This window comes from Coccomyxa subellipsoidea, assembly GCF_000258705.1.
Source record: "Coccomyxa subellipsoidea C-169, whole genome shotgun sequence".
NCBI lineage: Eukaryota > Viridiplantae > Chlorophyta > Trebouxiophyceae > Coccomyxaceae > Coccomyxa > Coccomyxa subellipsoidea.
Genome location: NW_005178032.1, coordinates 142211 through 157759, shown reverse-complemented (window position 1 = coordinate 157759; position 15549 = coordinate 142211). Strand labels below are relative to the sequence as shown.

Here is a 15549-nt window from a genome sequence, read left to right as displayed (position 1 = left end):
GGTCATCTGAACCCGAAGGCGGCAGTGTCGAATGGTCATAAGAGATGTCGTTCCCGTTCTCGCGATTATGAGCTAAGCTTCACCCACTGGAAAGACAACACTTAGCAATTGTTAACCGCTGTCCTGGGCCCACGCAGCGTAATACTCTTCCCTACCGTCCACCGGTTGCCTGTGCTACATCCTGAAGGGAAAGTGTGCTTGTGGGCGAAAAATTAATTTGTCTACCTGGTGTCACGGTCACCTTGTTCCCTATGCGACACTTCTTCAATGAATTCGAACATTATACTATTTAAATTAGGATGACAAAATCAGCAATATCTTACAAAAATATGTGTAAGTCCCACATAAGCCCTGTGCACGCATCCTCAAACTTGATCAGACGAATATTCCTGAGGATGCGCGCTGGTAAGCAGGATCAATAGTACTCATTGCCTGAGATTACTCATGCGACACATGCTCACGCACATGCTCTATCTACAATGTTTAAACATCATGGTGAACAGCCTCACAACCATTTAACGCATGCATGCATATTCTAGCTACATACAGAAACATTCTGTGCTGCTTGGTTCCTTCGAGGGTCACATCTGCATACTTCTAAAAGCATAGCAGTTCTTAGGCGGACGAGCAACCGACTTCAAGTGCAAGTGCAAAAGTTTTACTTCCTGTACATTCAGCTCTCTGGGAGCACTGCAGCTCTCTTCTATCATGACTCACACTGTTGCTTCTACCAGACTTCAGCGACATATAAAAAAGCCATTAACATCTGATTCTTCTGAGGAAATATTTCTGCACATCACGGTATACTTTGCTGAGCGGTCGATGCTTGCTTTGCAACACAGTGGAGCAGCAAAAGTTGGGCATTTCTCCTCACAACACCCTGGGACTTCAAAGTACCGAAGATTTACACTTCCCAAGACTTGGCACAGCATGACAGACTTCCCGCAGCATGAAAGCTGAAGCTGACCGCTACCTACTGCAATAGTGCAAAACCCTTGTGAATTCCAGTGACCCCCATACTTCATTCAATGAGTCAATAGAAGTTTTCTCGACTCAGCTGACCACCTCGGGCGCTCAAAACGATGCACAACAATTCTTTTGGGTTACTTGAACCAAACTCAGAGGTGTGTACTTGCTGGGAGCGGTTATTGCCTGCACGTATAAACAGATCGGAAAGATCCGTCTTCTCCAGGAACAGAAAAATAAACCAACTCAGAGGAGTTTGTTTACTGGGAGCGATTATCGCTTGCACACGCAGATTGAAAATTCTCTTCTTTTCTGATAAAAAGGGAGACAGACCAAATTCGAGGAGTGTTATTTGCTGAGAGCGATTATGAGCGATGATCCCCTGCCCCTGGGCGGGTCTTGCGGGCAGGTGGGCTCAGCCGCCGGGCACAGCGGGCAGCACGAGGGTGTTGTTATAGAGGGTGAGTGTCTGGTTAGTCAGCTGAGAAGCTTCCAGCGGATAGTGCACCCCCGGCTTGCTCAGCCCAGTCAGCGTCTTGTTCAGGTTCTGCAGCAACCAACACTGAGATCAGTTTCAGCGGCAAAACTTTCAAAGAGAAGCTCTAGAGCAAAGCATGAAGAGCCATTGAACAAATACATTGACTCTTACGTTGACACTAGTAACAGAATATCATTGGCAGGAGTCTGCGAGAAATTGGGACTGACAGCAGCTTTGAAGTACTGCAAATGGACCCACAGAGCTACAAGACACTTGTAGCATGGTGCTTCGTGCATATTTACAGATCACCTATGTCTACAGCCACCAAAGTGTCTGCAGTGTCAGCGGCAAGGGGCCAGCTTTTAAAAGAAATTGCCAGCTGAATGTCATAAAAATTCATTGTCATTGTCAGTGACAGCGCAACTGCACCCCACAGCTCAACATCCTACTTGCACCAAACTTTTTCTTTCATGTTTACAAAACCCCGTGCTTCTACCGGTTCTGGAAGGCAGGAAAACGTCGATAGGCAACAACTCAGCCAGCTGGTCAGCACCTTCCTTGGCGGATGCTGACAAAGTAACGACACAAGAGTTTGAACTCGATTTCGAATTTTGAATGGAGCACAGAAGGAACGCCACGTACCGTCAGCTGCGCGCCGAGAGCGGCGTTGCCGGCGGCTGCCGACGAGTCGTTAATCTGGCGAATCATCTTGAGTGTGTCGGAGTTGAGCAGGTTAGTAATGGTGACGTTATCGTTGGAGGCCACCTTGTTTGGGGAAAACACTCCGATGGCTGTGAAGAACGCTGCCACGAGGCCGGCAATGAAGATTGTCATCACCCAGCCGCCAAACACCTGCAGAAATTCAGAAGTTTCACTTCAGAAGGCACATGCCAGCTTGAAACACTCAAGCTGTATGATGAATGCGCCAGGAATGGCTACCAGCACAGATTTGCCTCTGCTCTGATCCTAAGGTGAACTTGAGGGAACTTGATGGTTTGCCCTCAGGATTTGACAATCCCGTCAGCAGTGATTGGGCTCATTTTCCGGGTTTCTGAGTGGCTTTCTGGTCCAACAACAAGTGTTTAGAAATCAACAGATCCTGGAGTTGCCCAGAGACCTTGGGCAGTGCTGTCTGGGCAGTCTCGTATCTCTGTGGATGTACACTCGATTCCTGATTGCACATATGGTGTGCTGCACACAGATGCAAGCCATGAACACAAAAAGGACAAGATGTCTTGATACCCGGAGTGTGACTGAAATGGATGTTGCTTTGAAGTGTCACCCTGGCGCTCATTCTCCAGTTGACTCCCTTGGACCCCTCAAACAGCCCGATGCCGAGAATGGCGCCACACAGCACCTGAGTGGTGGACACCGGCAGGCCTGCAACACATTAGTAACAGATTAGTACTCTTCATTTGTGACTGCAATTACTAATTGGGTAAAAACCTATTAACTGAACCTCAGCTGAGTCACATCAATCGAGGCGCCACAACAGTCGTTGCACATATCTGTTCAAACGATTGGCGACTGCAGAAGGTTTTCTGTGCAATGCTGCAACAAGCTTACAAATCATAACATTTGCAGACATGTATATGCCATCTGAGGCCACCATGAGTTCATGATCCATTTTCCCTGGCGCCTCTGTTGCCAAACACAAACTCTTTGTTGACATTGGGATACGGCAGCCCAGGTTGTGCAAATGAAGCCTCACCTCTCCAAGCATGCGTGCCGAGACTTTAGTAATACGCACAGCCAGACCTATTGATACTTGTACACGCTGTTCTTGTCAAAGGCAAGGTGTGTCTGTACACAAGCTGCAGGAAGAGGCTCCCACATGTGCTAACCCTTTTTGAACTCGCCAGATCCAAGCAAGACCCAATCAGCCGTGGGCACGGTTCTCGGGAAAAGGGCTAACAGACACGTACTCGTAGCTGCTTCTTCTCCCCAAACCTTCATTGACACGCCAGAACAGGCCAAAACCCTACATTCCCCCACGGCACAGAAACCCTGCAGGGGCCGCGCACCGTAGCGGGAGGCGACAATAACGGTGACGGAGGTGGACAGCTCGAGGCAGAATCCGCGCGAGTTGGTCAGCTTCACCGCTTTGACTCCCAGCACCCGCATGATCTTGTAGCCGTAGGTTGCGAGGCCCACCACGATGCCTGCTCCCCCCAGCAGCAGGATCCACTCCGGCACCTGCGCGCACATGTCGACGGATTAGAGCTTAGGGTTTAAAAACTGTAAACGATAATAACAATATTACCCCTAAACCCTAAAACTTCTAAAATAAGGGGGAAAACCCTGGACATACTAGTAATGGGTCAGTCGCGATCTGGGAGCAGGTCTTGAGCTGGCATGGATGATGCCTGCGCCTCCCAGCAGCAGGATCCACACCGGCACCTGTGCATGCCATGACTAGTACTACTAGTAGCATTGTTAGTCAGGGGTGAGTCGTCCGGCAGCCCGCTGCAGCTGTGACATGCAGAGGGCAAGCCTCGCGCTGTTCGAAACACTCACAAATCCTCTGCAGGCTAAAAATCGATCTCCATATGTTTGGTGTCAGTTGAAAAGAACCCAGGAACTGGCACAGCAGGTTGTTAGACAGAGGCCGATGTCTGCTCCGCAGTCACTTTGCATGCCTCCGCCAAAATTCTCCAGAATCTGAAAGTCTTGGTAATTCTGGATTGTGAGATCAAGCGGGGTTCCAAAGGAATACCTCTGCCGGTGTAGCCTTCCAGCAAATTCTTCCTAGCAATGCTAACATGTTCCATGCCAGGAACCAAGTTTGTGTCCTTACCGGTGCTTTGGTTGGCACGGTCTGATGGTCCCAGATGTAGTAGACTGCCGAGAACGGGCCCATGGCATTTGCCACGTCATTGCTGCCGTGAGCGAATGACATCACCATCGCTGAGAAGACCTGTGCCACGTCAGCATGACACATCATCATGCTATGTCAGCATGCCATGTCAGCATGTGACATCAGCATGCCACTGCACTGCATCAGTATCCGTGAGGTGGCTGCACACAAAGGCCATTGCTCATTTTGGTGTCAGCTCTACACGTCAGTCACCAAGGACTCTCTCAGCTTGCTTCAAGCCAATGGGAATATGGTGACATGGTGGCATAAAACGCCATCTCAGCCAGCAGTATGGCCGCTGTCAGCTTTAAGAAATTTGACAAACACCCCCTAAAGACATGCAGGCAAGATGCAATGAGCAGTGCTCATTGAGCACAGAGCATAGCCACAGAGCAGAGAGACCCTGACCTCTAAAGCCAAAAAGCAAAATAACACAGGAGAGGCCGTGCCTGCAGGTAGCGAAAGAGCCGCTCGGTCTTGGGGTCGAACTTTTCTGCATTTTCCCAGATGGCGGCCACGCCGGCATCGTACTCTTTCGCCTGCGTGTCCAGCACTGTGTGCACGTTGTAACGCGCGCCCTGCAAAATTATAAAATTCGAATTCAATCTTCAAAACCGTATTTCATTTTGGTCGTACCACGCTTGTGCACATTGAGTGCTGATCCCCAATGCTTACAGCTGGATGCCCTGAACAGATAGTATCGCTCGCCCTGGGCAAACAAGTTTCGAGCTGCTGTTCTGCAAGGTTTCCGCATGGCTACATAACAACTTGAACTGAGCAGTTTTGCCCACGGCTCTGACAGCAGACAGCACTGTGATGTGAGTCACGCTGCTGCATTCAAAATTCCTTCCGGTATCCCGTCACAACCACCGTTTGAGACTGTCGACAGGATTTTGTCCGGCTCAACTCGTGTGTCAATTTCAAGGAGCTATGGCACCTGTCCGGCACTGCTGCAATCACTGCACTCCAAACAGCTGCCAGTTGCTTTCAAAACTCGGTCTCAGGCGCCGCTGCACGCTGCGAGCTGAGCGTTGCACCAAGCCTAGGAAAACTTAGCTTTTCTCCCTTGAAGATCTTTTGGCTGGATCCCATGAAGGCCCCACAGTACCATCCCCGACCCCTGCCCCATTGAGGGTCTGGTCAGATAGTAATTTTTTACCCCTGCCAAACCCTAGATAGTTTCTAGAGGCCCAGTCGAAGCCTGAGGGGCACGCACGTAGGTGAGAGTCTTGAAGATTGAGTTCTTGCCGATGGCGGTGCATGTCTTGGATGACTTGACTCCGTCCCACCACTTGGAGAAGCGGCCCTTCTGCCGATGCTCCTCAACGCCAGCATCCACGTCTTCTAAGCCCACAACATGCTTGGCCTGCACCCAGACCCCAGCAATACTCAGTTTCTATTACAGCAAATTATCTTGAAATACACTTATATTATTTATTTTATTATATTATATACCGGCTGGCGGGGGGCGTTACAAATACTGAGCACCGTGCCCACGGTTGATTGGGTCTTGCTTGGATCTGGGGAGTCCATCAAGGGGTAGGACTGTGGCAGACTTTGACTGCAGCTTGTCTGCAGGACGTACCTTGCCTTTCGGCATTTCAAGCGTGTAACAATAACAATAACAATAACAATAACAATAACAATAACAATAACAATAACAATAACAATAACAATAACAATAACAATAACAATAACAATAACAATAACAATAACAATAACAATAACAATAACAATAACAATAACAATAACAATAACAATAACAATAACAATAACAATAACAATAACAATAACAATAACAATAACAATAACAATGTATTATTTATCAGGTATGCCCACAACACACTTGGCCTGCACCCAGCCACCAGCATTGCTGAACAAGACAAGATACCTGCAATGACATATCTTGTGACAACTTTCATGACCCATCTGCACGAGCAGGAAGGGTGCTTTCAAGTCAACAGACAATCACAGAGAAAAGGGCAGTTGCGAAGGTTCCTTTTGCAATGGTAAAAGGAGAGACCTGTGCAAGCCATGTCCGTCCAAGCCGAGGGGTCTCACAGATACAACGTCATCTTTGTGAGCTTGAAAATGAAAATATGCACCTGTGAAGACCCGGGGAGGGCGGCAGCGCCATCGGCGGTGCTGCCGGCCTCTTTGGCAGCTGCAGCGGCCTCCTTGGAAGCTGCTCTGCCCTCCTCCACTTTGCTGAGCCTTGATACAGCACAAACGATTAAACCACCGTGCATGAGGCACAGAGGCACTTAAAAGTCCTGTCCACAATGTTTCGACTCCCTTGCTTGGGTGCTGCGCATGCTATGCATGGTGAAGAAGGCACTGCAACTCTTGCAACCAGCGTGCCTTGTGACAAGGTACTTTAAGCACAGATTAAGGTCAGCACGCAATGCCAGCACGGTTTGCACATCAAAAATATGGCCCAAAAATATGGCAAGGCCCAGACATGCTTACATTTGAGGAAGCATGCATGCTTCAACCACCCTTGCTATCAAACCTCTGGTGTACCCAGCGCAGCTAAGCACATCAAAACCAGGCTACGAAAAAGCTTTGACTCAGTCAAATTGACTGACAAAATCTGCAATTGCCCGGTTTCTCTAAAACAAATATGATGCCCTGAAAGCCGCCTAATGGAGGTCCACCCACCTGCTCTGCTCGGCTTCCCAGGCGAGCACCCTCTTGCGCAGATAGGGCATCAGGACAAACAGGCACAGAAGCCCGATGCCGGCGCCAATGACGGCTGCAATCCAGGCCAACTTTCCCTCCGAGACCGCCGGCTCCCAGGTCTTGTTCTTGTTGCCGGTCTGGATGATGAAGACCACAATGACAAAGAAGGTCAGCGCCACCAGGAACGGCAGCACCTGCGCGCACATGCCGGCATGTGAGTCATCATCAGCCATTGCCCGGCTGCTCTTGGCCTGAAGACTAATCATAATTTTCATTCCCCGATTTTCCTGCCAAAATTCAAGGCACGTCCTGCAGACAAGCTGCAGTTAAAGGCTGCCACATTCCTACCCCTTGTTGGACTTGCCAGATCCAAGCGAAACCCAATCAACCGTGTGTACGGTGCTCAGCACTTACACCACCCGCCCCCCCCCGCCAGCCGGGGGGCGATGACATATGTAGGTGTCTGAAAGTGACGACCTGAACCCAGGGCCAGCTGTGCACTTCTTGCTATATGCACACAGGTGAACCTTTGACCTGATTCCTTGAAGGAGCTTTAAAAAGGGGCAGTTGCGCAGATGCAATGTTCCAGAACCGCTTCAACAGCATGCCCGGAAAGGACTGCGCAGCCTTCAGCAGCAGACAGGCCAAAATGTTAACCCAAGTGTAGCACACAAAGAGCATGGGGCCTAAGGCTGTTTCCCTTAAGAGGACGTAATTATTTGCCCGCATGCCTGCATGCATGATGTCGGGAGAGGGAACGCGCACGTAGGATGCGCGGGTGAAGCTGTGCTCGGAGCGAAGCACAAATGCGCGGATTAGGCCGAAGAGAATGAACACGATGATTGCCGAGCAGATTGGGCTGATCACCCACGAAGCCACTATCGCCGAGACGCCTGCGCCACAGCCGCAGAATTAAGTGTCCATAGTCCAAGAGCTGGCGGGGGGCGGTACAAATACTGAGCACCGTGCCCACGGTTGATTGGGTCTTGCTTGGATCTGGCGAGTCCAGCAAGGAGTAGGATTGTGGCAGCCTTCAACTGCAGCTTGTCTGCAGGACGCATCTTGCCTCTTGGCAGGAAAATCGTGTAACAATAACAAGAATAGTCCAGAAGCTGCCCTTCTTCTACGGATTCGAAAGGTGCTGAGACAGCTGTACAGTAGCTGCTGTAGTGGCCAAAGAACCTTTTTAGGTTTGTCCGAGGGCACTGAAGGGGCAGAAAATGGCATTGCAAAGCAGCAGGCATGTCCCTTAATAGGGCCGAGGGGGCTCTGCTCATCCCTTGTGAGTTTCTTGTTACATACGAACGATGTAAGACCTTACAAGCTTCCACCTAATTTGCATGCATGTGCCATTCTTGACAAATGAGTGGTACAGCCTGAGCAGGCGCTTGCCCTGGCAACAGGCTTGCTTGGACGCCTGATGACAAACTTGAGAGGACGGGCCTTATTCAATTATATATTCAAAATCAATCTTGGACTTGGACAGCAGACCTTGGAAGTAGGGGAAGTCGTGTTTGTGGGCAGACCAGACCACCGCAGAACCCCCCTTCAGCACCAGAGCCATTCCAATAACTCCCCCGACTGCATGCCACAGCAGGAACACCGCGTTAGACCGCTGCACATTTGCCACAATCTTTGGCCCCGGCTGCTCGGTGTGGTGGTATAAATACCGAGCAACGTGCCAAAGGTCAGTTGGGTCTTGCTTGGATCTCGTGAGTGAAATAGGGGGGGCAGTTTTGGGTAGCCTGTACCTGCAACTTGTTGCAGATGATCCTTGCGTATGGCAGAAAAAGTATGTAATGATTATGAAAATACTGCCACAGAGCTGCAATCGGACCAAGGGAGCCGGTGCTTCGGCTGGCCGATCTCTTGAAGTGCGCAAATTTGCCTCATGCAAGGCATGCCTGGCACATGCTATGAGGAAACCATAATTGCAAGATGATTGCTTGCTGGGGGAGGGCTGTTTTCACTCAAGAGGGGCTTGCAGCATAGAAATACAGCTGGAAGGCTGCGTGTCACTGGCAGGCTTTCTTGGCAAGGTCACAGGCTCCTTTAAAATGTCTTATCAAGTACCTGATCAAAGATCAGGGCGCAATGTGCTGCAATCTGCAATAATGAAGAGGCCTGGAAAGCACCTGTGGTGTGGGTGGTTGAGACGGGCAGCTCCAAGTGGCAAGACAGATTGTCCCTGCATGTGTCCAAAATACTTGTAATCAGTGTTTTTTTTGGGTGGCTTTCAAAAGCCATTGTGGCCTTTATCAGATAAAGGGGGCAGCTTCGAGGCCTTAAATAAGCATTTGGATGTTTGCATGGAAGCCACAAAGATTGGCATAGGAAAAGTAATCTGCACGTGCGCAAAAGCCACATTCTGCCCTTTCCAGCGGAAATTCTCCCAAAACCACCAATTTGAGCCAAAAGATCATCATTTTCATAATTTCTTGGAACCAAAAAAAAGAAGGGAGCTCACCAGAAGGCTGCAGCGATCATGACAGAAAACATGCCCCACATGAGCAGGTCCGGTGTTGAGGTGAACACTCCGACCTTAGCAATGTTTGACCTGATCGTGTCTGCAACGCATCAGGCACATCTGATCGATCGTGAAATTTCAGGCGGATAGCAGGCACATCAGGAATGTGCGATGTGAAATTAGGCAGTGGCAGGGTCGAATTGGCCTCAGTTGGCTCCCAAAAAGTCTCTTAACCGGAAGAAAACTACGGTAAATTGAAACAGCTGATGCGAAGGGATTTGACGCCAAGAAAATAGGTGCAGGCATGCAGACGCAGGTGAAGCCCACACCTGTTACTCCTGCTCCTAGCAGAGAGGCTCCCGCAAACTCGCAAACTGCCGCCACGAGCAGAGCCTGGACCATCTGTGCGACCAACAGACACAAAGCTTGAGTCCAGAAGTCCTTGGCGGCGCCTAAAACAACATGTTAGAGATGGAAGATTAACGGACACGGGGACGTCTTTTAAGGTGGAGGAAATCTGTCGAGAATCACCGTGAGTGCTTTCGCCCCGACGGACGATGCGAAGGAGTTGGCCTGCGTACAGGATAGATCAGGAGTCTGGTGTTTTCGGCCATAGAATCAAAATTATGTGCACAGACAAGCAAGTCAGAGCACCAGAAAACTCACCACATCGTTGGCCCCGATTCCGAACGCTGCAAAGAATGCAACGATCACAGAGAGCGCAAATACCCAGGTGTATTGATCATACATCCTGGACCTTGCTTGAGGGTGGTCCGAAATGATCGTGTGGGTGAGATGTGGTCGGCAGCACGCCCTAGACCTTAGTCTTCCAAGATTCCTTGGACTTGCATGGAAGAATGGAATATTGAAGTCCAAATTTGGCAGCCTGGGTCCAGTCAGCCTCCTGCCCAAACTTGGGCAGCCCAGCTTCAACACATGAGGATGGGCAGTGACAGACTGCCCACAAGACCGATGAGTCTCAAGTGTGGCTCCCAAATGTCTTAAAATGTAAATATAAATAGGATAATAATGATGCTGTGCCAGAAGGGTTTTCTAACAACCTGGTAGTCACGGTGGCTCGTTGCCCGCAATTTGGAGGTACACAAGCTTTTTGCATGCTTGAAGAGAATTAGATGAAGACTGAAGGTGGGAAACAAATAACATGCTCCTGTAGTTGGCATTGCAGCAGGTACCAGTAGAACCCTTCCAGGTGCTTGTCAGAAGTATTGAGGGAATGACCTTGACTTTGGAGGTCCATGCTGGCAGCACAGTGCTCAACTTGATGGAGGCTCTGCAGAAGAAAGGGGAACCCCCTCCCGAGCAGCAGCGGCGACTTTCTCTTTGCTGGGCGCCAATCGGAGGAGGCGAGGCTCTTGTCTGAGTGTGGAATACAGCACGGTTCAACATTTCATCTGACGCTCATATTGAGGGGAGATTGAAGGCAGATGTGCTGCCATGTGCAATTGCTGATGTGTTCCTGTCAGTCATCGATGTACCATATTGTGTACTATTGTATCAGGTTGTGCAGAGTGCTCTTACACGTATATTATTAAGTGCTCTCATTGCCAGCTCAGTCAATAGGAATGGTCTGGAAGCAATCATTCACAGGCTACAGATACTCGTCCATCAGAGCACGCACGAGGCATTCTTTGACGCGATAGACAATCGCCACCCAGTTGCATGAGCCCATGGGAGCCCTGGCCAGGGCTCAAGCAGCGCTGCTAGCCCTTTGGGCGATTCTGTTCTGCCTCTGTGATTTCTACCTCCCAAGGGGCTCTGCTGCTCACTCCTTCATTCAGACATCTGCACTGTTCCTCTTGTTTGGAAATTTTGTGACTACATTGACCAGCCCATGTCCACTTGCTGCAGCTTGGAATCCCGGATTTCCGGAAACGTGCGAACAAGGGCGGCCCAATAAGCGCCCTGCCCTCGGGCCGTTTGCCCAGCCATGATAAATCTCTGCCCCCTCATCGCTGCTGACGTGTCGTGCTACTAAGCTTTCCTTCCAAACTTAGCTACACCAGCTGATCATCCAACTGCTGCAGCTTGGGAAACATGCGAACAACGGCGGCCCGGTAAGCGGCGTGCCCTCCGGCCGTCTCAGCCGCCGGGTTGCCTGATAGGTACAGGCAGGTTAGGGACCCCCCCATGGGGCCCCCCGCTGCGGCCACCAGGTCACCGAGTGACGTGATCGCGTTGTCATTCAGCCAGAGGTCCGTAAGCTGAGTCAGTGCCTCCAGGCCCGTAAGATCGCTGACCTGGTTGGACGACACGTCCAGGACCCGCAGGTTTGGCAGTGACTCGAGCCCCTGCACGTGTACAACTTTGAAGATCAGGGCTAAAAGCCAAAAGATTTGAAATGCTATGACTTTCACGAGGTCAGCAAAAGCATACATATAATACAAGACATGCTCATGTGCTGGTCTCATTGCAGAAGTGCATGTCTGTGGGAACCCCAATTCTGGGTGCATGCATGCGGCTACATCAACCACCCTCTGGAGCAGCCAGCAGTGGGGAGAACGATTCTTGCAAACAGACTTGACAAGTCAAGCTCAGGGGGAAAAAGGGCATGGAGTGATGTCAGCAGCTGACCTCCAGGCGCTGAATGCCGTTGTGGCTGAGGTAGAGCTCTTCCAGCTGAGAGCAGTGCTGCAGCCCCGCCATGGACATCAGCCGATTGCTCTGCACCGACAGCTTGCGCAGCGCAGTCAGGCTGCACAGGGCACACAACATTTATTGTATCCGTATTGTAAATGCTGGATTGTTTACGCTGGCTTCGTGAGGTTCCCATGTACCAGAACTGATAATTGTTCTGGTTATAATTATTGTTCTGATTAAAGGCCTGATTTTGGGAGAAGGGGCATGTGCGGTTCACTGGACAGGAACAAACAACAAGCACATCACACAGGAGATGTCGATCTCTTTCTGGCCAAGGCCGATTTGGCTTTCTGGACAGTCAACATTGGTGCTCAGGCATGGGGTCTTTTGGCGCCTCTGGCGAGCTGGCAAGCAGCATGGAAGATAATTGTTGAAGACATGATGCTAGCTGCTCTAGATTCAGTCCGCCCAATCTAGACGAGCACCAGAGAAAGGTGGGACAATCATGTTATGGCCTGCCCAAATCTTTATATCGAGCTGCAAAACCTAGGGGCTGGGGACCCCGAAACAACAGCACATTAACAGGTAGATGAGGATTAGAGACAAGGGTATTGCTCAAGAAATTGCGTACATGAGGACCACTCTAGTTCCCATACGAGACCTGCTTAATCTGTAGTTGAAGAGGCACCTTCTTGCCTTGGCCATACAAACTAGAGCTACCAAAGTTGTTGCGCTCATTGCTTGCTTAAGAGGAAGGTCTTCTCTCAAGGTTTGTTCCATCAGGCATGTGCTGTCAGTTGTTGAGGCAAACGATTGAGGTTTGGTGCTGCACCTATTCAGGCCGCTGATCTCTGCGATGCGGTTGCGCCCCAGCCAGAGCTCCTGCAGATTAGTGAGCCCCTCAAGCCCTGTCATCTCCCTAATTTTATTGGACCCTAGCTCCAGCATTCGCAGGTTGGTGAACTGCTGCACCGCCTGCATGAACCCCATCCAAACTTTTGAGAAGCTCATTGCTGACAGGCATTTAGATTTTGCAACTGTTGAGTCCGCCCAACCTAGAGGAGCACCTGAGAAATTGGGACTATCGCTGTTATGGCCTGCAAAAACTTCAAACCAAGCTGAAATAACAGGGTGTGGATGTCCAAACAACAGCGAATTTATAGATAGATGAAGAGGAGAGCCAGGGAATATATCAAGCAAGTGCCACTCTAGTTCCAAGAATTCTCAAGGGCACATTACAGTTCAAGCAAGTGCTGCATACGCCTATGCTTGTATCAGCATGCTGCAGCCAGTGGTGGCTACACTTCTGCACAGAATGAAGGCGCACGAAAACTGTATGCAGAAAATACCACCGACGGCAGCAGCATGCTGACTGCGTACACAGAAGCTAGTAGATGCATGGCAGCTAGATCAAATGAGGGCATGCCTTAAATTGGACAAAGAGAACTACTGTCATCAAAAGCACAGCGAGCACCAAAAAGTAGGGAGAAAGGGGCTGCCTGCAGTATCAGCTGAAGGCACGCACCTCAATCTTCTGGACAGCATTGTTGGCAACGTAAAGGTCGCTCAAGACAGTGCTGCCCAGGCTGAGCAGTGGCTGCAGGGACTGTATTTGGTTGTAGGACAGCTCCAGTCGCTGCAGGGATGTGAAGTCTTCCATTTCAGGAATCTGCGCATGCACAGAGCAGTCCGTTGAGTTGCCGCAAGAATATCAGAGTAAGCAAAATAACCAGACCGATGGCCCGAGCTAGCGCCCCTATCAAAGGTGCAGAAGGGGGTGGCCCTTCATTGAAAATAGTCATGCTGAAGACATGTAATATTTGCTGCAGCGCAGTGAAAGAGTTGGGGAAGCCAAAGGAGGCAGTCACTCACCTCCTCGATATGATTGTCATGGAGGACAAGCTCCTTGAGCACTGCATTTGTGCACGAATGAGGTCACAGATGGGTCTAAAGTGGTGCATAGAACGAGAACGTTGCAAAAGTGGGGTAGATCACACCTGCTCTGAAGGCAGAGTTGCCCAGTTGGCCCACATCTGACAGGAGATTCTGCCGCAGTGACAAGGTCTGGAGACCTGGAAAAATGAAACATGGACGTCTGAGAAATTTGAGCTACTCAGCATTGCTACCAAGGAGGGCGTCATGCTGCAATTGTATTATCACACCATTGGGCTTGGATTTACAAAGAGACATAGTGGCACTGAAAGCGATAGCGATACCAGTAAGTGCAAGGAGCCGCGGATCTAGGGCACGTAGGCGATTGGTCGTCAGGTCGAGAGCCTGCAGCAGCATCCTCCATGTCAAACATCAAACAGGCAACAGAGGCGAGAAGCCCAGAATAAAGAGAAGGTACCCCACCTTCAAGCCATCAGGAAGATCAATACCCGACAGATCTGGCAGATGAGAGCCTGTCAAGTCCAGCTCTTCGCAGTCCTCCAAGATCTCGCTGACATCCGCTCCTTCTGCCATCACCATACCTTTTGACTTCTGCGTTCAAACGATGTATGCTAGCTTAAAGATAATTTGTGCCAATACTTTATCGCGTTCTTGTGGAGTCAATGATCTGAATAACGGGAATGGTGGGAGGAAATTGCCATTGGACAGCTCAGCAGTCATGACTGATCAGCTGCAGATGCAGACCAGGATACCAGGGTAAGACATAAGCAACTTTTGCTGGTTCTGTTCGTGATCAAGTTCATCAAAAGGAGTGCCCACCACACAAATTTAGGGTCAAAGTGTATGTTGTAGAGTGTACACTGTTGGCAAGTAAATACTGGTCCGGATCACGAACTGTTTCATTGATACCGCCGGCCCACGTCTCGGTGAATCACTGCTAATCGGATGGAACGCAGGAAGCAAGCTGCAAGCTTATTAAATTTTTCTGTCCTATTCACTCCATGGCCATGCAACATGCGCTGCATCCTTTCGAAGTGAACATTCAGGGAGTGGTTCCAAAATTGATAAATCTCACTGACACACTCACGATGTTCTTGATACCACAAAGCCCAGGGCGCCAACCATACCCAGGACAACCACAATAAGAAATGCAAAGCCCGGAGGCAGGCTGCTTGTCTGTGAACTCACATAGCCCTTCTCTGCGTATTTCCCCTTGACATCCACCCACTCCTTGAAGTAGTTGTTCGCTGTACCCCCCACTTTCCTCCTCAATGCGCTGCACATGCAAAATATATTTTTTCTCAGGTATGTGCAATGTGAGGATCCGTGTTTTTGACAAGTGCTGTTTGCATATGATCAGACTGCCTCAGGCCCTGCTCTCAGCAATGCACTGCAAGTTGTTGGAACAGTAATAAGATTGCTGAAAACTCTGCACAGTACTCATCACGATAGTGACAGGATCTGCAACATGGGTATCGCGCTCGGCAATTGGCGTCATGCACCCAAATGTCAATCCTGCAGCAGTGTTCTAAAAGTACGAAGCCCTCCAGGCAGTTGCTGATTGGGGCGGTCAAACTGTCCTTGACAGCTTGACAAATCCCAACAACA

General features: G+C 50.0%; 2 protein-coding genes across 2 annotated transcripts; both read right to left on the bottom strand.

The window, feature by feature from the left end:
* Nucleotides 1–1381: 1381 nt before the first annotated feature.
* Nucleotides 1382–10200, bottom strand: COCSUDRAFT_37111 (PHO4-domain-containing protein; the record flags this gene model as incomplete). Its single annotated transcript, XM_005646240.1, has 14 exons — nucleotides 1382–1513; nucleotides 2087–2296; nucleotides 2727–2824; nucleotides 3469–3640; nucleotides 4242–4361; nucleotides 4751–4879; nucleotides 6992–7177; nucleotides 7749–7876; nucleotides 8475–8564; nucleotides 9119–9171; nucleotides 9451–9550; nucleotides 9780–9852; nucleotides 9982–10023; nucleotides 10117–10200. 14 exons carry the CDS (start codon nucleotides 10198–10200, stop codon nucleotides 1382–1384), a joined length of 1617 nt encoding a protein of 538 aa, XP_005646297.1.
* Nucleotides 10201–11465: 1265 nt separating this feature from the next.
* On the bottom strand, nucleotides 11466–14514 carry COCSUDRAFT_17120 (L domain-like protein; the record flags this gene model as incomplete). Its single annotated transcript, XM_005646239.1, has 8 exons — nucleotides 11466–11759; nucleotides 12043–12163; nucleotides 12881–13023; nucleotides 13574–13717; nucleotides 13921–13961; nucleotides 14046–14120; nucleotides 14265–14325; nucleotides 14404–14514. 8 exons carry the CDS (start codon nucleotides 14512–14514, stop codon nucleotides 11466–11468), a joined length of 990 nt encoding a protein of 329 aa, XP_005646296.1.
* Nucleotides 14515–15549: the final 1035 nt, after the last annotated feature.